The 18247-nt window shown below is 58.3% G+C and overlaps 3 protein-coding genes across 3 annotated transcripts; all 3 read left to right on the forward strand.

The window, feature by feature from the left end:
• Window positions 1–3074: 3074 nt before the first annotated feature.
• LOC128683249 (uncharacterized) lies at window positions 3075–5087 on the forward strand. Its single transcript, XM_053768673.1, has one exon. It carries the CDS (start codon window positions 3075–3077, stop codon window positions 5085–5087), a length of 2013 nt encoding a protein of 670 aa, XP_053624648.1.
• LOC135310057 (uncharacterized) lies at window positions 5087–8698 on the forward strand. Its single transcript, XM_064437032.1, has 2 exons — window positions 5087–5520; window positions 8671–8698. Exons 1-2 carry the CDS (start codon window positions 5087–5089, stop codon window positions 8696–8698), a joined length of 462 nt encoding a protein of 153 aa, XP_064293102.1.
• A 6738-nt stretch (window positions 8699–15436) lies between these two features.
• Window positions 15437–17725, forward strand: LOC128683255 (uncharacterized). The gene has a single exon (XM_053768679.2). The coding sequence runs from the start codon at window positions 15437–15439 to the stop codon at window positions 17723–17725; it is 2289 nt and encodes a 762-aa protein (XP_053624654.2).
• The last annotated feature ends 522 nt before the right edge of the window (window positions 17726–18247 follow it).

Genomic DNA, 18247 nt, shown 5'->3' on the forward strand with positions numbered 1-18247 from the left:
CGGGCCAAGAGGTCCACCATCGACGCCCTCAGGCGTCTGCGGTCGGTGACGGAGGAGGCGGACAGAGAAGGCGAGGTGACCCTGGCGACGTCGTTAGACATCGCCAACGCCTTCAACAGTATCCCGCACTGTGTAATACGGGAGGCGCTCCGGTACTTCGGAGTGCCCTCGTACCTGCGGGGGCTGTTGGGGGCGTACCTGGAGGAGCGGGTCGTCCTGTACGAGGACAGGGGAGGTCAAATGGTCCGACGGGGCGTCGGGTGCGGTGTCCCGCAGGGGTCGATTCTCGGCCCTATCCTGTGGGACATCGCATACGATTGGGTCCTGCGGTGCCGGCTTCCCCCCGGGACGGGTGTCATCTGCTATGCGGATGACACTCTCTTCACGTCCCGGGGTGCGAATTTCGGTGAGGCGGCGCGGCTGGCCGAAACGGGCCTCGCCCTTTTGGTCGGCCGCATAGAGAGGTTGGGGCTTCGGGTCCGACTGGATAAGACCGAAGTCCTCCTCTTCCGCGGGGCCCGGACGCGAGGACCTCCCCCAGGGGCGCGCCTCCAGGTGGGTCATGAGGAGTTGAGGGTGAGTGCCCAGATGAAATACCTGGGCCTCATCCTCGACGGGAGATGGTCCTTTGTCCCCCACTTCCGAGAGCTGGGGCAAAGGATCATCAGGACGGCTGCGTCGCTGGGCCGACTCCTGCCCAATCTGGGTGGGCCCAGCGACGCTGTACGGAAGCTGTACTCCGGCGTGTGCCGGAGTATGGCGATGTACGGCGCCCCCGTTTGGGTGGACGCCCTTGCCGCGGAGAATAAGCGCCTTCTCCGGCAGGCGCAGAAGGTGATCGCGGTAAGGGCGATACGGGGGTACCGTACAGTGGCGTTCTCTGCGGCCACAGCCCTCGCGGGCGACCCGCCGTGGGAGTTGGTGGCGGAGGTGCTCGCCGAGGTTTACCACTTTGTGGCGAACAGGAGGGAAATCGGCGAGCACCCCTCGCCTGAGATGGTCCGGCGGGTCCGCTTGCGAGGGCAAGCGGAACTCATGCGGAGGTGGGAGGTAGACCTGGCGCGGGCAACGTACGGTGTACGCACAGTGGAGGCCCTGCGCCAGGTCCTGGAGAGATGGATGTTGAGGCGGCGCAAGCCTCTCACCTTCCGCATGACGCAGGTGCTCACCGGGCATGGCTGCTTCGGTGAGTACTTGCACCGCGTGGCCCAGCGGGAGACCGAGCCGGTCTGCCACGATTGTGGCGAGGCTCGGGACACTGCTCAACATGTTCTAGAGCAGTGTCCCAGGTGGAGTCGGCAGCGCCACGATCTGGTGGCAGTGCTCGGTGGAGTGGATCTGTCGCTCCCGAGTGTCGTCAATGCGATGCTCGGGAGTGACGGAGCCTGGGCGGCAGTGGCCTCCTTCTGTGAGACTGTTATGTCACAGAGGGAGGCCGAGGAAAGGAACCGCGAGGACCACCCCCTCGCGGAGCCGATCCGCAGAAGGCGGACGGGGGTGCGACGCAGGCGCTACCTTGCGCGCCTGCAGGCGCCCCCCTAAATCGGTGGGACTAGTCCCACCCGACGGCAGGGGTCCACCAGGTGTCGGTGGGCCCCTGAGAATGGTGAGTCCGGTCTCTGGCGAAAGAGACCGGCCAGTCGCTGAGGCGTCTTGTGTTAGATAGATCCGAGGCGCCTCCCTGTAAAGCGGCCGATGGCACCCGCAGGGGTTTAGTGGGTAGTCTGGGCTGGATAGCGGCCCAGGAGTCCCACACTCAGTGCGTAAATGCATTCCCCTGCGAAAACAAAAAAAAAAAAAAAAAAAAAAAAAAAAAAAAAAAAAAAAAAAAAAAAAAAAAAAAAAAAAAAAAAAAAAAAAAAAAAAAAAAAAAAAAAAAAAAAAAAAAAAGGTTGGGGTGCTACTGTCAGGAAACCTCCACGTTGGCTCGATGATTTGAAGGTTTGCTTCTGTCACTTGATCTTTGATTCGGTGATAGCGGCGGCTGACAAGTTATTGGGCTGGTGCACCCTGGGCGACGGTTAATAACTCCCCGTTTAGGGGTCTTGTTAGCCGTTGGCAAATGTCCTGGCAACTGGTGGTGGGTTACCCATGTCGGGTAACCCAGGTTGGAGAGCCAATTGGCTCAGTGGCTGTGAGAGAAGAGGGCTAAGCCCTCTACTCTTACAGCCGTGGTAGGGGTCGCGGGGGAAGAGGAGGGGTTGGTATTACGGTGCGCCGCTCTCCCTATCCTCCGCGACCAGGCGCGGCCATGGCGCAAACATGGTGATCGGTGGGGCCGCAGAGGAGGAGGACTGCCGGTATTACGGTGCGCCGCTGTCCCTATCCTCTGCGGCCGAATGAGGCGCGGCCATGGCGCAGGCATGGTGGTCGGTGGGGCCGCAGAGGAGGAGGACTGCCGGTATTACGGTGCGCCGCTGTCCCTATCCTCTGCGGCCGAATAAGACGGAGAGCCGCTGCCTCCGGTCTGCTTCCGGACTGGATGGCGTGCGGCTCGCCTTGGTGGTTGGGGGCGCGCCTGCGGGCGCCCCCCTGAATCGGTGGGACAAGGGTCCCACCCGGCGGCAGGGGTCCTCCAGATGTCGGAGGGCCCCTGAGAGTGGAGAGTCCGGTCTCTGGTGATAGAGACCGGCCAGTCGCTGAGGCGCCTTGTGCTAGTTAGATCCGAGGCGCCTCTTTGTAAAAAGCGGCCGATGGCATCCGCAGGGGTTTAGTGGGTAGTCTGGGCCGATTAGCTGCCCAGGAGTCCCACACTCAGTGCGTAAATGCATTCCCCTGCGAAAACAAAAAAAAAAAAAAAAAAAAAAAAAGGTTAGGTTAGGTTAGGTTTGGTTAGGCCGACGGCTAAAGTGCACTGTGCAGAAGGAGCAATTTGCGAACTGTGAAGAATGTCGTCTAATGACCAAATAATGAGGGACGCCCGCGGGCGTTTCCTGAAAAAAGGCCCTTCTCAGGGCCACCCAAAAGGCCCTTCTCAGGGCCACCCAAAAGGCCCTTCTCAGGGCCACCCAAAAGGCCCTTCTCAGGGCCACCCAAAAGGCCCTTCTCAGGGCCAAACAAAGGGAAGGGGGGAAATGGAATGTTCAGGGTCTGAACATTCCGCTGGGGAGGAAACTGACGGGAGTGGCCTCGCTGTGGGCCAAGAGAGGATGGGGAGCCTGTTGGGAAGTGCGGGCTCCATCACCTCGTTGTCGGAGTCGGTGCTGGGCAACAAGCGCCTCTATTCTGAGGTGGCGACTGGTTCCGGCACCGACACTGAGGTCGGTGTGCCACGGGCACAATCAGTGGCGAAGAGGGGCAAGGCTCGGGGTGCCTCGCACCTGACGAGGGCCCGGGCTGAAGCGAGGAGGAGTCAAGAGGAGGATGCCGAGGCTTCCTTCTCGGCCTCTCTAGGGGCTCGGGCCTTCCGGAGGGGAGGACCCCTGAATGGTGGGGACGATGATGTGGTGGTGGCCCCCATTGATGCGCGGGACTTTGGGGCCATGGGTGCTGATGGACTCATGGCCACTGCGGTGGAGAGGCTGGGTATTATAACCAGCCTCGTCGGGAAGACTGCCGCCCTCAAGGGGGGCTTCAACTCCAAAATTATGCGGGCCTCCTCGGATATCAGGGATATCGTGGACACCCTGGTGGCGCGCAGCGAGTCGGACGAAGTTCGACGCCTTAAGGCCGATAATGGTCGCCTCCAAAGGGAGGTGGCCATTATGAAGGCTGAGGTCGCTGCGCTCCGCCGGGGGTTCGAGGAGGCCCGCCGTGAGGCTGCTCAGGCTGCGCGGACGGTACAGCGGCAGGCAGCTCCAGTGGAGGATGAGCTGGAGCAGAGGATGGCCAGATTAATTGATGGCCGTCTGGCAGCGCTAGGACTGGCTGGATGTCCTCGGAGTGCCACTCGTCCACCTCTGGCGGGTGACAACTCCGAGGTGGCGAGGGCTGCAAGGACGGCCATTGAGGAGGCCTCCGGCCTGGGTCCGGCGCCGCGGCTTGAGCAGCCGGTGGAGCTGGAGGTTCGGGCCCCTGCACGCCCGGCCTCTGAGAGGCGGGGTTGTAAGGGGGTAGGTGCTGCGGGAGTTACAGAGTGGGGGCCCTTCGGGCCGTCGACCTCAACAGCTGTGGTCGACGAATGCCCGGAGCTCCCCTGGGTCGAAGTCCGGGGGAGGAGGGGGAAGGGGAAGGGCGTGGGAAAGAAGTCCCAGCCCAAACCTGCGGAGCGACCGGCGGCGGCCCCAACAAAGGCCACTGCAACGGCGCCCAAGGCACCCCCCAGGGCGGCGCCAGCGAGGGCGGCCAAGCTGTCGGCCCCTAGCTCCTCGGCTGTAATTCTCAAGTTACAGCCAGAGGCAGCGCAAAAAGGGGCCACATACAGCTCCGCCCTCCTCAAGGCCGAGCAGGCGGTGAGCCTGGAGGGGCTAGGAATCGGCTCGCTTCGGATTCGCCCGAGTGCGACCGGAGCGAGGCTAATCGAGGTCTCTGGCCCCTCCAACTCAGACAAGGCAGATGCGCTTGCATCGGCCTTGAAGGCGGCCCTTTCCGGCGTCGCGGACGTTTCCAGGCCCGTCAAAACCGCGGACTTCCGCGTGACGGGCCTGAATGATGCGGCAACGGCGCAGCGGATAAAGGCTGCGGTCGCGCAAGCCGGGAGCTGCACGGAGGACCAGGTCTGGGTGGGTGAAATCCGCTCAGACTGGCGGGGCTCTGGCTCTGCCCTGATGCGCTGCCCGGTCACGACGGCTAAAAAGCTGATCGAGGCGGGCAGCCTCACGGTAGGCTGGAGTCGAGTGCAACTCCGGCACCTGGAGGCGCGCCCCATGCACTGCTACAAGTGCATGGGGAAGGGGCACACCGCATCGCTGTGCCCCTCGCAGACGGACCGCAGCCGGCTCTGCTATAGGTGCGGGGAGGCAGGGCATTTGTCCGCCTCCTGCACAGCGGAGCCCCGCTGCGCGGTATGCCGCGACGCCGGCAAGCCGGCGGGCCACGTGATGGGGGGTAGGGCCTGCAACCCACCCCCGATCCGAGGGAAAGGGCCGTCCCCTCCTCCGCGCGAGGGAAGGCAAGGGGAGGCGCCAGTCGGCCAAATGGAGGAGTGATGGGGGTCACCTTCCTCCAGGCCAACCTCAACCACTCCGCTAGGGCGCAGGATCTCCTCCTGCAATCCATGGCGGAGTGGGATTTGGATGTCGCGGTGGTCGCGGAGCCGTACGCGGTTCCCTCCCTGCCTCACTGGGCGGGGGATCTGGATGGCCTCGTGGCCATCGTGGCTAGGCCTGGTGCCGCCCCTCCCCTCGCGATTAAGAAGAGAGGGAACGGCTTTGTGGTGGCGGTTCGGGGAGAGTACGCCATAATTGGTGTTTACTTCTCCCCGAACCGGGATTTGCCGGCCCTGGAGCGGTTCTTGGATGCCCTGGGGCCGGAAATAAGGCGGTTAGCGCCCCTAAAGGTCTTCGTGGCCGGTGACTTCAACGCCAAATCAACGGCGTGGGGGAACCCGGCCACGGAGCCCAAGGGGCGAAAGGTGGAAGAGTGGGCGCTGGCCGCGGGGCTGTCTCTCCTAAACAGGGGGACAGCCCACACGTGCGTGCGACGGACGGGCGGATCGGTGGTGGACCTGACGTTCGCCACCCCCTCCGCCGCGCGCTCCGTGTCGGACTGGAGGGTGGAAGGGGGGGTGGAGACACTCTCGGACCACTTGTATATTCGGTTCGAGGTGTCGGCCGCCCCCCAATGTCAGGCGGCATCATCGTCCCGGGTGCGCAGCCGGTTCCCGCGCTGGGCCCTTACGCGGCTTGACCGGGAGCTGGCGGAAGAGGCGGCCATCGTCGGCCGCTGGAGCCTCCCGCCTCTAGACGGAATGGGGGTGGACGACGCGGCTGACCGTCTCGGCGACGCTTTCACAGCGGTGTGCCGGGCGGCCATGCCAAGCGTAGGTCGAGCCCCCCCTAGGCGGGCGGTCTATTGGTGGTCGGCGGAGATTGCCGCCCTTCGCGTCGCCTGCAACGCGGCCCGAAGGGCCTATAGTCGAAGCAGGCGGCGCAGTCCCCGGGACGAGGAGAGGGATGGTCAGCTGTATGCGGTGTATGTGGAAAACCGTAAGGAGCTGCAGCTGGCCATCGGTCGGGCCAAGGAGGAAGCCTTCGAGGAGCTGGTGGAGGGTATCGAAAGAGACCCATGGGGCCGGCCGTATAAGTGGGCGCGAGACAAATTGCGCCCACAGGCGACCCCGCTAACGGAGACCCTTCAGCCAGCTCTGCTGGGGGAGATTGTCGGGGATCTATTCCCCGGCAATCCGCGAGGGTTTTCTCCTCCGAGGATGGCCCGACAGCCGCCTGACGCGGAGGGAGAAGAGGTGGAGGCGGATCCGCCTCCCGTCACCGACGTCGAAATGGAGGTGGTCCTCGACCGCCTCCAGACAAGGAAGAGGGCACCGGGTCCAGACGGGGTGCACGGGAAAGTGCTTGCGCTGATTCTCGTGCACCTCGGGGAGGAGTTTCGGGGGCTGCTCAACCGCTGTCTGCGAGAGGGGCAGTTCCCGAAATTATGGAAGGAGGGCCGGCTCTGCCTTATTCCGAAGGGGAGCCGGCCCTTGGACTCGGCTTCGGCGGTGCGACCTCTGGTCCTGCTGAGCGAGGCTGGGAAGGCCCTAGAGAGCGTTGTGGCCTCTCGCCTCGTTCGGCATGTGGAGGAAGGCCCGGGACCGCGTCTCTCTGACGTGCAGTACGGATTCCGGGCCAAGAGGTCCACCATCGACGCCCTCAGGCGTCTGCGGTCGGTGACGGAGGAGGCGGATCGAGAAGGCGAGGTGACCCTGGCGACGTCGTTAGACATCGCCAACGCCTTCAACAGTATCCCGCACTGTGTAATACGGGAGGCGCTCCGGTACTTCGGAGTGCCCTCGTACCTGCGGGGGCTGTTGGGGGCGTACCTGGAGGAGCGGGTCGTCCTGTACGAGGACAGGGGAGGTCAAATGGTCCGGCGGGGCGTCGGGTGCGGTGTCCCGCAGGGGTCGATTCTCGGCCCTATCCTGTGGGACATCGCATACGATTGGGTCCTGCGGTGCCGGCTTCCCCCCGGGACGGGTGTCATCTGCTATGCGGATGACACTCTCTTCACGTCCCGGGGTGCGAATTTCGGTGAGGCGGCGCGGCTGGCCGAAACGGGCCTCGCCCTTTTGGTCGGCCGCATAGAGAGGCTGGGGCTTCGGGTCCGACTGGATAAGACCGAAGTCCTCCTCTTCCGCGGGGCCCGGGCGCGAGGACCTCCCCCAGGGGCGCGCCTCCAGGTGGGTCATGAGGAGTTGAGGGTGAGTGCCCAGATGAAATACCTGGGCCTCATCCTCGACGGGAGATGGTCCTTTGTCCCCCACTTCCGAGAGCTGGGGCAAAGGATCATCAGGACGGCTGCGTCGCTGGGCCGACTCCTGCCCAATCTGGGTGGGCCCAGCGACGCTGTACGGAAGCTGTACTCCGGCGTGTGCCGGAGTATGGCGATGTACGGCGCCCCCGTTTGGGTGGACGCCCTTGCCGCGGAGAATAAGCGCCTTCTCCGGCAGGCGCAGAAGGTGATCGCGGTAAGGGCGATACGGGGGTACCGTACAGTGGCGTTCTCTGCGGCCACAGCCCTCGCGGGCGACCCGCCGTGGGAGTTGGTGGCGGAGGTGCTCGCCGAGGTTTACCACTTTGTGGCGAACAGGAGGGAAATCGGCGAGCACCCCTCGCCTGAGATGGTCCGGCGGGTCCGCTTGCGAGGGCAAGCGGAACTCATGCGGAGGTGGGAGGCAGACCTGGCGCGGGCAACGTACGGTGTACGCACAGTGGAGGCCCTGCGCCAGGTCCTGGAGAGATGGATGTTGAGGCGGCGCAAGCCTCTCACCTTCCGCATGACGCAGGTGCTCACCGGGCATGGCTGCTTCGGTGAGTACCTGCACCGCGTGGCCCAGCGGGAGACCGAGCCGGTCTGCCACGATTGTGGCGAGGCTCGGGACACTGCTCAACATGTTCTAGAGCAGTGTCCCAGGTGGAGTCGGCAGCGCCACGATCTGGTGGCAGTGCTCGGTGGAGTGGATCTGTCGCTCCCGAGTGTCGTCAATGCGATGCTCGGGAGTGACGGAGCCTGGGCGGCAGTGGCCTCCTTCTGTGAGACTGTTATGTCACAGAGGGAGGCCGAGGAAAGGAACCGCGAGGACCACCCCCTCGCGGAGCCGATCCGCAAAAGGCGGACGGGGGTGCGACGCAGGCGCTACCTTGCGCGCTTGCAAGCGCCTCCGTAATCGGTGGGACTAAAGTCCCACCCGTCGGCAGGGGTCCACCAGGTGTCGGTGGGCCCCTGAGAATGGTGAGTCCGGTCTCTGGCGAAAGAGACCGGCCAGTCGCTGAGGCGTCTTGTGCTAGATAGATCCGAGGCGCCTCCCTGTAAAGCGGCCGATGGCACCCGCAGGGGTTTAGTGGGTAGTCTGGGCTGGATAGCGGCCCAGGAGTCCCACACTCAGTGCGTAAATGCATTCCCCTGCGAAAACAAAAAAAAAAAAAAAAAAAGGTTAGGTTAGGTTTTTTTTTTTGAAATATTAGGAATAGTGGCTTGATTTGGGCACAATTTTACATAAATCACTAAGTTTAGATGCACGTTTTTCTTTGCTATTTGATACAAAGTTGCGTGCATCTATCTGTGTTATGTTAGGAGGGGAGGAGGTTTTTGGGAGAAATGACAGATTTTAGAGATTTATGTCCCATTGATGGTTTTGAGATTGTAGACGATATTGTCTACCAATTTCAAGAATGTCGTTGTCGTTTCTTCTTTTGTTGAGGTCTGGATCAGGTCAAATTCGTCGATTTTATTGCGTAGACACGCCGTGACGTAGTCATGGCGTGTCTTGTCGAATATAGGGCACTCTCTTAGAAGGTGTGGTATATCTTGGGCTGTAGTGCCATCGCAAGGGCATTTGTCGTCATCAGTGATTTTAAATTTGGAGAGGTAAGTTTTGTGGAATCCGTGGCCAGTTAGAATCTGAGTGAGAGAGAAGGAAATTTTAAAGACGCTTAGAGCGGAAGGGATGTGACAGATGAGCGGGAAGAAGGCTTTGGTGGTGGCTCCCTGTGTGGTCGACTGGTACTCCGCCTGCCAAGCCTGTAGCGTTTTCGCTTTCAGGAGTCGCTTGGCGTGGGACAGTGGGAAGAAATTGACCTCGGACGCGGTCTTTTTGGAGGCCGCCGCTTTGGCTGCCGCGTCCGCGATCTCGTTTCCCACTATCCCGACGTGAGCCTTCGTCCACACGAAGTCCACCATCTGGTTCCTGGACCGCAGCAAGAACAGGTCCTTGTGAATGCGATTCACAAGGTGGTCTGTGTTGCTGCGGTCCTGGATAGCCTTTAGAGCGGAGAGAGAATCTGTAAAGATTTTTGCCGAGGAGTGGTTCCGAGCGCGAAGCCACTCCAAGGCTTGGGCTATAGCGTAGAGTTCGGCCATGAATACTGTAGAGGTTCGGCACAGTTTGAATTTTCTGGTCACGGATCCCCCCGGCAGTCCCTCCATGATGACGACAAATGCCGACCCCGTATCTCCGTTTTCGTGTTTGCTCCCATCCGTGAAGACATTGGGTGCCTCCGGGTTCATCAGGTAGTCGGTTTCCTCCTGCGTGGTCGCCGTATCGTAGTCTATCGTGACCCGCTTGGCTGGGTGCAGGAGGTCCCTGATCCGGACGCGTCTGTACAGACCAATGTCCTCAGGGAGGGAGCCCAACGTGCCAGATTGTTTGATAAGGTGCGTCTCGCGCGCCTCCTCCACCACAAGGTGTAGCGGCGGGAACCGCGCTAGCGCATCCGCGGCGACGGCAGAGATCGTGTGAAATCCTCGGATCGCCCTAATGGCAAACGCTCTTTGGAACGAACGGAGGGCTCTGCGAACCGAACAGAACCCTGTAGCTGTTCCCCAGATTCCCGCCGCATAAGTTATTATGGGTGTTATCACCTGCCTGTATATACATTCTACATTTTCCGGATGTATTCCCCAAGTGGGTCTAACAAATTTGCACAGATTTTTGAAAATTCTCGTAGCTTTCCCTATTATGTATTTAGAATGTTGGATGAAGTTTAGTTTATTGTCAATGATTACGCCAAGAAGTTTAATTTGGGTTGTAAAAGGTATACGGACATTGTTCATTTCTATTTCAGCTGTTAGGGTTTGTGTTGTGAATGATATGCATTGCGTCTTTTCCGGTGCGAATCGCAGTTTTACTCTATCTCCCCAAGAGTATATCTCGCGAAGACAGGTGTTGGTAGTGCGTTCTACCTCCTCTCTCGACTTTCCCTCGACTATGAGAAGCACGTCGTCAGCAAAGGCTTGTATGTGGGCATTGTCCGGTAGCAGCATGGATAGAAGTTCGTCTAGTATTAAATTCCAAAAGACTGGGCCGCAAGCGGATCCCTGGACGCAGCCCTTGGTCAGCGATTTGGACGACGCGCTCTCCCCATAATCCAGGGTGACCCTCCTGTCGGTGAAGTAACTTTGGATGAGTTTATATAGATTTCTGGGGCATCGTATGTGGTGTAATCGCTGGAATAAGGCAGGCCACCAGGCGTTGTCGAAAGCGGCCTTTATATCGAGAGATATCGCTATGACCTGTCGCTTTTTCTCTTTGGCCGTTTTTACTATTTTCAGGGCCCGCTCAAGCGCGTCCACCGTCGATGTTTGGGGTCTGAAGCCGAATTGGGTTTTGTTCAGAGATTCCTCTTGTTCCGATTTATGCTCTAGCCTTTTGATGATCAGTTTTTCCAGGATTTTCCCGAAAACTGCAATGAGTCCGATCGGGCGGTACGAGCTGAGTTGTTCTGCCGGTTTATTTGGTTTTGGAATTATTTTAACCACCGCCTGTTTCCATATTTTGGGGAAGTAGCCTAATTCCAGACTTCTGTTGTAAAGTTCCGTGAAGAATTGGGGGATGGCGTCAAAGGCTTGTGCGCAGATGTCTGAGGTTAGATGGTCGGCTCCGGGGGCTTTTTTGGGATTGGTGTGGCTTAGGCACTCCCTTATCTCGTCGGTGGTGAAGAGTATGTCGTCTGGTGTGTTAGGTGGGTTTCTTGTGGTGTCTCGCAGGTGTTGCTGGCGTGCTGTCAGATCGGGAGTGTCGTCAGGATAGAAGTGGTTTAGCAGTGCGGTTGCGGTGTCGTTGGTGTTGTCAGTGTAGGTTTTGTCAATTTTTAGAGTTTGTGGTGGTTTCCTTAGGGGTGCATCCTTTATGAGGCGGTTTGTGATGGCCCAGACGTCCTCTTTCCCCTGCGCGTCGCAGAACTGTCTGAAGTGTTCGGTGGATTGTTTTGAGATGGCTTTGGCGTAGTTTCGCTTTGCCTCTGTGTATTCTTTGATGATGTTGTCGAGAGGTTTGTTGGCCTTTTTCAGGTTGTGGAGACGATGGTGTAGTCGGATGCAATTTTTCTTTTGTGATTCCAGCTCTTCTGACCACCATGGGTTGAAATATTTAGGTTTTTGCTTTCTGTGGAAGACTCTGTTGCAGACGTTTTGTATGGCTGTGGTTAGTTGATTTACCGTTTGGTCTAGGTCGGTTTCGGTGAGGGTGGAGAAGTCTGTGTGGGTGACAAGATGTTCGGTGGCTGATTGTATTTGTGTGCGGAAGTCTGTCCAGTCCGCTCTGTAAGTGGAGTATTTGAAAGTGGTCGATTTAGCAGTTTTTCCGATGTTGTGAGTTGGGGTTATTTTGAAAGTAATCCCGTTGTGGTCGGATGAAGGGCAGATCGCGCGGTCCACAAGCCAGTCCTCCAGCCTGTCTATGAGGTTTTGTGACGCATATGTGACATCCACTATTGACGAGCAGAGGTTGCCGTGTCTTATGGCCTCAAACGTGGGCTCATTGCCGGTGTTGCAAACAGCCATATCGTTTGAGGCCATAAGTGTGCAAATTTCCTCCCCCCGATCATTGTCCTGTGTCTCCCCCCACTCCCGGTGGCTGCCGTTGACATCGCCGCCCACTATCCGCAGCGAGGATCTGGTAGTCCTTAGGAAATGGTCTAGCTTGTGTATCGTGGAGTGTTTGTCTATGTCGGGTTCGACGTAAATGGAGACTACGTTTAAAGATTTTGATCCTAGTTTGACACGGACGACGGCCAGATTCGCTGAGGACAGCTGCGTGACCCCGACCGCAGCCACAGTGGCTTTGGTCACCACGCACGCCTTGACGCGGGAGCCGTTGGGAAACTGGAATGCGTTCATGTCTGGGGGAGGCCTCATCTCGAGGTGAGGGCCTACATATGGTTCTGAGATGAGAGCAATGTCAGAGTTGCTGTTGCGAAAGTTGATGAAGAATTCTTGTTGCGCTATGTAGCAGCGGTTGAGGTTGCATTGTGTTAACTCTATTCGTTTAATAACCATAGTCGGTGGAGTCGCTAAGGGCTGTCATGGCTTTGATGATTTTGGGGCACTTTTTGGAGTCAAGGGCAGAGTGACCGGTGGATTTGTCGTTTGACCGTTTGCAATTAAAGCAGTTTAGTTGTGATGCATCTGATTTGTGAGCGCAGTTTGAGATGTGGTGGGCCGAGGAGCCACAGTGCGCGCACGGATAGAATTCCGCCGAGCACTTATTGCCGGTGTGGCCGAATTGGAGGCATTTGCGGCACTGCACGAATCGACTGAAGTCCTCGACGTGCACGCGCTGGTGCTCCACATTGGCCCGGCCCGCCTCGACTAGCATTCGACGGACAGCTGGCGCAACTTCTAAAACAGCATTGTAGAGCTTCTCGTTCCGATTCTTCAGTGCGAAGCAGAAGCGAATGTCTGCGGCGCTCACTTGGTTCTGTCCGCTCACCACCTCCACCAGCTCTTCCTTTCGTAGTTGGGTGTTAATGCCCTTCAAGATGATAAGCGGTTTCCGAAGTTTGCTTTCCTCGGCAACCACCCCGGGGAGCTTGTTTACTTTCGCCATGACGTCATCCCGCTGCGCCACGGTTTCGAAGTCAACCTTCACCATATTATTGCGCAGAGGGCGCACGTTGGTGGGGGCGAAAGTGGTGTCCCTAAACCTGACATTCTTACGCCACTCGTCAAGGACGTCAGGCCGTCGGGCCCCGGTCTCTTTGGCCTTGATGACCAGCGAAGGGAGGGTGCGCTTAGGTGGTGGGGGAGGTGGCGGCGGGGGGGTGCGTTTGGGTGGCGGGGGTGTTGAAGCAACAGCCGCGAAGGACCTCAGGGCTGGAGCCGGAGGTGACGCGAGGACGGGCGCTTGGGCCTTGAACTCGTCCCGGATACTCTCCCTGATTGCCAGAAGGATAGTATCCGAGACGGGCTTGGGGAGCTCCGTCTGCTGCGCCTTCTCCACCGAGCCCATGATGCCCCTCGCGAGCTCTTGGATGCGCTTTTTGTTTGCGCTGGTGACGCTCTTGCCCTCACTTATTTTGGTGATAATTTCTTTGGCCGCTTCTATGATGTTGGATAGAGCAGCTTGGAGGTGAGTATCCGGGGTTGAGGTGGGTGCGGTGGGTGCGGCGGGTGCGGCGGGTGCGGCGGGTGCGACGGGTGCGGCGGGTGCGACGGGTGCGGGTACGACGAGTGTGACGGGTGTCGCAGTGGATGGAACTTGGGTGGGGGGTGAATACAATAAAGGTGGAGTAGGTGTGACTGGGGGCGAAAGCGATTCCCAGTGGTCCGGGACGGCCATTACAGTCACGTCATGGTCAATCGACCTGGGTGACGCTTGGCTGCTGGGAGGGGGTGAAAGCGAAATTCTCCCCCTAGATGGAGATGGGGGAGGCGTGCGCAGATCCTGGCTAGGGGATGATTCCCGGATTGAAGCCAGCCTAGAGGAGGCGCGCGGGGAAAGAGAATGCGAACGTCCCGCTCTGGAGGTAGAGGGTTGCGGTGAGGGGCTTTGCTGCGTGATAATGTCCGCAGGAGTTTCGGGGATGCGGGGGAGGTTCCTGTCTGGGGGGCGAGTATTGGCCGCTTTACGCGGTGGTGAATGGGCTAGGACCATGTTGTCTTAGATCGGAAAAGTGTTTAGAAGAAAGTATGAAAAAAATTTAGAATATCGTCTATGTAAGTAAAAGTTGAGGAGGCGAGGGAGAACAACAGAAGAAAGAATAACAATATACAATAATTTTCCGAAGTAGAGGACGGGTAGAACTAGCAAAGTAATCCTAAACTATTGTTATTAAGGGAGCTGTTAATTTAGGTGACAATTTTTGGCCCTAGGTGGCGGTAAAAGCGAAGTAGATCTGGGTATGGAGTGTCCCAAGTGAAGTCCCTTTTACAACCTGAACACAATTGGGCGGGTGTGATGGGCGAAAATTTCAAAAATGGGTGGTCCTATCGAGACGTGTGAGGCGTCAAAAGATGCGCCTCCGTTAGCCTGATAAGATGGTGCAACAAGCTAGCGAGGGTCCGATAGGAAAAACTTGGAAAAAAGGGGAAAAAGTGTGATTTTATTAAAATTTGTATGAAAAATTTCTATGTTACAGGTGAAAATGCAACAAGGATGCAACGGAAAGCGATGAAACTTCACAGGGAGCCGGGAGACAGGTAAGTAAGCAGAACTACAACCAAAGACGATCAAGGGATAGCAAGAAAAAATTTTAAAGAATTATTTAAGTGTTAGCGCCTAAGTATGGCGTTCACGGAAACTAAATGAATTTTTTTAAAGAGGAATTATGGAGAAAACTGCACTGAAAACACTTGTTATATCGAAGGATACACGAGATGCACTAAAGAGAAAATTCACTGGGATGTAGGGGAACAAATGGATATGAGTCGACCACGTGCCTGAGGGGCTTAGGTAGACTTTTTGAAGATCGTGAAAATACGATTTCAAAAACGGGTGGTCCTATCGAGACGTGTGAGGCGTCAAAAGATGCGCCTCCGTTAGCCTGATAAGATGGTGCAACAAGCTAGCGAGGGTCCGATAGGAAAAACTTGGAAAAAAGGGGAAAAAGTGTGATTTTATTAAAATTTGTATGAAAAATTTCTATGTTACAGGTGAAAATGCAACAAGGATGCAACGGAAAGCGATGAAACTTCACAGGGAGCCGGGAGACAGGTAAGTAAGCAGAACTACAACCAAAGACGATCAAGGGATAGCAAGAAAAAATTTTAAAGAATTATTTAAGTGTTAGCGCCTAAGTATGGCGTTCACGGAAACTAAATGAATTTTTTTTAAAGAGGAATTATGGAGAAAACTGCACTGAAAACACTTGTTATATCGAAGGATACACGAGGTGCACTAAAGAGAAAATTCACTGGGATGTAGGGGAACAAATGGATATGAGGGTTAGGTTAGGTTAGGTTAGGTTAGGTTAGGTTAGGTTAGGTTAGGTTGGGGGACACCCCACAGTGCTAGCGTCCTCGTCGCGTCCCCTGGGCAACGTCGCGTCCTGACCACCGTAACGGAGTGGCAGGCCGACGGCTAATTGGCACTGTGCAAGAAGGAGCAATCGTTGCGCTTAAAATGAACGGAACTCAATTGCGGGACGCCTCCGGGCGTTTCCTGAAAAAGGGCCCTTCTCAGGGCCACCCTAACGGCCCTTCTCAGGGCCACCCAAACGGCCCTTCTCAGGGCCAATCAAACGGCCCTTCTCAGGGCCAACTAAAGGGAAGGAGTGGAAAGCGTGGGGGGAAGAGTTTGGTGGGGGGAGAGAAAAGTTCGGGCGGGAAGGACGGAAGTGATAAGGAGCGGTCCAGGTCCGAACATGAAGGAAGTCGCGGTGGATCGGAAGGGGAAGGAACGGTCCAAGGAAGGCTGTGGAATCCGCTGGGAAGTGTGGGCTCCATCACCTCGCTGTCCGAATCGGTGCTGGGTACCAAGCGCCTCTACTCAGAGGTAGCGAGTGGGTCCGGATCCGGTTCGGACACGGAGGTTGAGTGGACACGGCCGGAAACATTGTCGAAGGCAAAAAGGGGGAAGGCTCGAGGTGCCTCGAATACGACGGGAGCCCGGGCTGAAACGCGAAGGAGCCGGGAGGAGGATGTGGAGGCCTCGTTCTCAGCCACTCTGGGGACTCGGGCCTTCCGGAGGGGAGAACACCCGAGTGGGGACGAAGGGTCGGATGTGGCCCCCATTGAGGTACGGGACTTCAGTGCCTTGGGTGCTGAGGGACTTATGGCCACCGCGGTGGAGAGGCTGGGAATTATAACCAGCCTCGTCAGAAAGACCACCTCCCTCAAAGGGGGCTACAGTGCAAAAATTTTGCGGGCCTCTACGGACATCAGGGATATTATGGACACCCTGGTGTCGCGTAGTGAGTCGGATGAGGTCCGACGTCTCAGAGCCGATAACGGTCGTCTCCAAAGAGAGGTGGCCAACATGAGGGCAGAGGTCGCTGCGCTCCGCAGTGGGTTTGAGGAGGCCCGCCGAGAGGCCAATCAGGCTGCGCGAGCTGCGGAACAGCGGTCAGGTGCACCTGCGGAGAAAGAGCTGATGGAGAGGCTGGAGGCTTCCATAGCGAAAATGATAGATGGCCGCCTAGCAGAGCTGAAGTTTTGCCTCCCTCGGATGACCACCCGCCCCCCACTGGCGGGTGATAGTTCGGAGGTGGCGAGGGCTACTAGAGCGGCCATTGCGGAGGCCTCCGGCTTAAGTCCGGCGCTGCCGACTGATCGGGCGGAAGTGGAAGGCTGTAGTGGGGAATTTATCGAGGAGGGGATGGAGCGGGGGCCGACGACCTCTGCAGCTCCGGACGGATTCCCGAAGCTTCCTGGAGTTGAGGATGGGCCGACGACCTCGGCAATTCTGGTCGACGGACCCCCGGAGCTCCCCTGGGTTGAGGTTGGGAGGAGGAGCAAAGGGAAGGGAAAGGGCAAAAAGTCCAAGCCCAAGCCCGAGGCGGTACCCAAGGGGGCCCCCTCAACCGTGCCCAAGCCTACGGTGGCGCCCAAGGGGGCGCCTACGTCTGTGCCCAAGGAGTCCCCCAAGGCGGCGCCAGTGAGGGCGGCGAAGAAACTGTCGACCCCTAGCTCCTCGGCTGTAATTCTTAAGTTACAGCCGGAGGCAGTGCAAAATGGGGCCACATACGGTTCCGCCCTCCTCAAGGCCGAGCAAGAGGTGAACCTGGAGGAGTTGGGCATTGGCTCGCTTCGGATTCGCCCGAGTGCGACTGGAGCGAGATTAATTGAGGTCCCCGGCTCCTCTAGCTCAGGCAAGGCGGACGCACTTGCCTCGGCCTTGAAGGTGGCCTTGGCTGGCGTCGCGGATGTCTCCAGACCTGTCAAAACTGCGGACTTCCGCATGACGGGTCTGAACGATGCGGCTACTGTGCAGCGAATAAAAGCTGCGGTTGCACAAGCTGGGAGCTGCACAGAGGATCACGTCTGGGTAGGCGAAATCCGCTCGGACTGGCGGGGCTCTGGCTCTGCCCTGATGCGCTGCCCGGTAACGGCAGCCAAAAAGCTGGTCGAGGCGGGTAGCCTCAGGGTGGGTTGGGGCCGCGTGCAGCTCCGACACTTGGAGGCGCGCCCCATGCACTGTTACAAGTGCATGGGGAAGGGGCACACTGCAGCGCTGTGTCCCTCGCAGACGGACCGCAGTCGGCTCTGCTACAGATGTGGGGAGGCGGGGCATTTGTCCTCTTCCTGCACCGCGGAGCCCCGCTGCGCAGTTTGCCGCGACGCTGGCAAGCCGGCGGACCATGTGATGGGGGGTAGGTCATGCAATCCCCCGTCAACCAGAGGGAAGGGATCGTCCCCTCCTCCGCGAGAGGATAGACAAGAGGCGGCGTCGGATGGCCAAATGGAGGAGTGATGGGGGTCGCCTTCCTCCAGGCCAACCTCAACCACTGTGCCAGGGCGCAGGATCTCTTCCTGCAATCCATGGCGGAGTGGGATGTGGATGTCGCGGTGGTCTCGGAGCCGTACGCGATTCCCGCCCTGTCCCACTGGACAGGTGATCTGGATGGCTCCGTGGCCATCGTGGCTAGGTCTGGTGCCGCCCCTCCCCTCGTGACTAAGAGGAGAGGAAATGGTTTTGTCGTGGCGGTTCGGGGAGAGTACGCCATAATTGGTGTCTACTTCTCTCCGAATCGGGATCTGCCGGACCTGGAGCAGTTTATGGACGCTCTGGGGCCGGAGGTAAGGCGGCTGGCGCCTCTAAAGGTCATTGTGGCTGGCGACTTCAACGCCAAATCAACGGCGTGGGGGAACCCAGCCACGGAACCTAAGGGGCGAAAGGTTGAAGAGTGGGCGCTGGCTGCGGGGCTGACTCTGCTAAATAGGGGGTCGGCCTACACATGCGTGCGGCGGACGGGCGGCTCGATGGTGGACTTGA

The sequence above is a fragment of the Plodia interpunctella genome, chromosome Z (genome assembly GCF_027563975.2).
Source record: "Plodia interpunctella isolate USDA-ARS_2022_Savannah chromosome Z, ilPloInte3.2, whole genome shotgun sequence".
NCBI lineage: Eukaryota > Metazoa > Arthropoda > Insecta > Lepidoptera > Pyralidae > Plodia > Plodia interpunctella.

What these genes read in the sequence shown, in the direction of transcription:
- LOC135310057 (XM_064437032.1), top strand. Translation starts at nt 5,087, where the DNA reads ATGGGGGTCACCTTCCTCCAGGCCAACCTCAACCACTCCGCTAGGGCG. An exon ending in AAGGGGCGAAAGGTGGAAGA is followed by an intron (nt 5,521 to 8,670) that starts GTGGGCGCTGGC and finishes GTGTTATGTTAG; the next exon opens with GAGGGGAGGAGGTTTTTGGG.
- LOC128683255 (XM_053768679.2), top strand. Translation starts at nt 15,437, where the DNA reads ATGAACGGAACTCAATTGCGGGACGCCTCCGGGCGTTTCCTGAAAAAG.
- LOC128683249 (XM_053768673.1), top strand. Translation starts at nt 3,075, where the DNA reads ATGGAATGTTCAGGGTCTGAACATTCCGCTGGGGAGGAAACTGACGGG.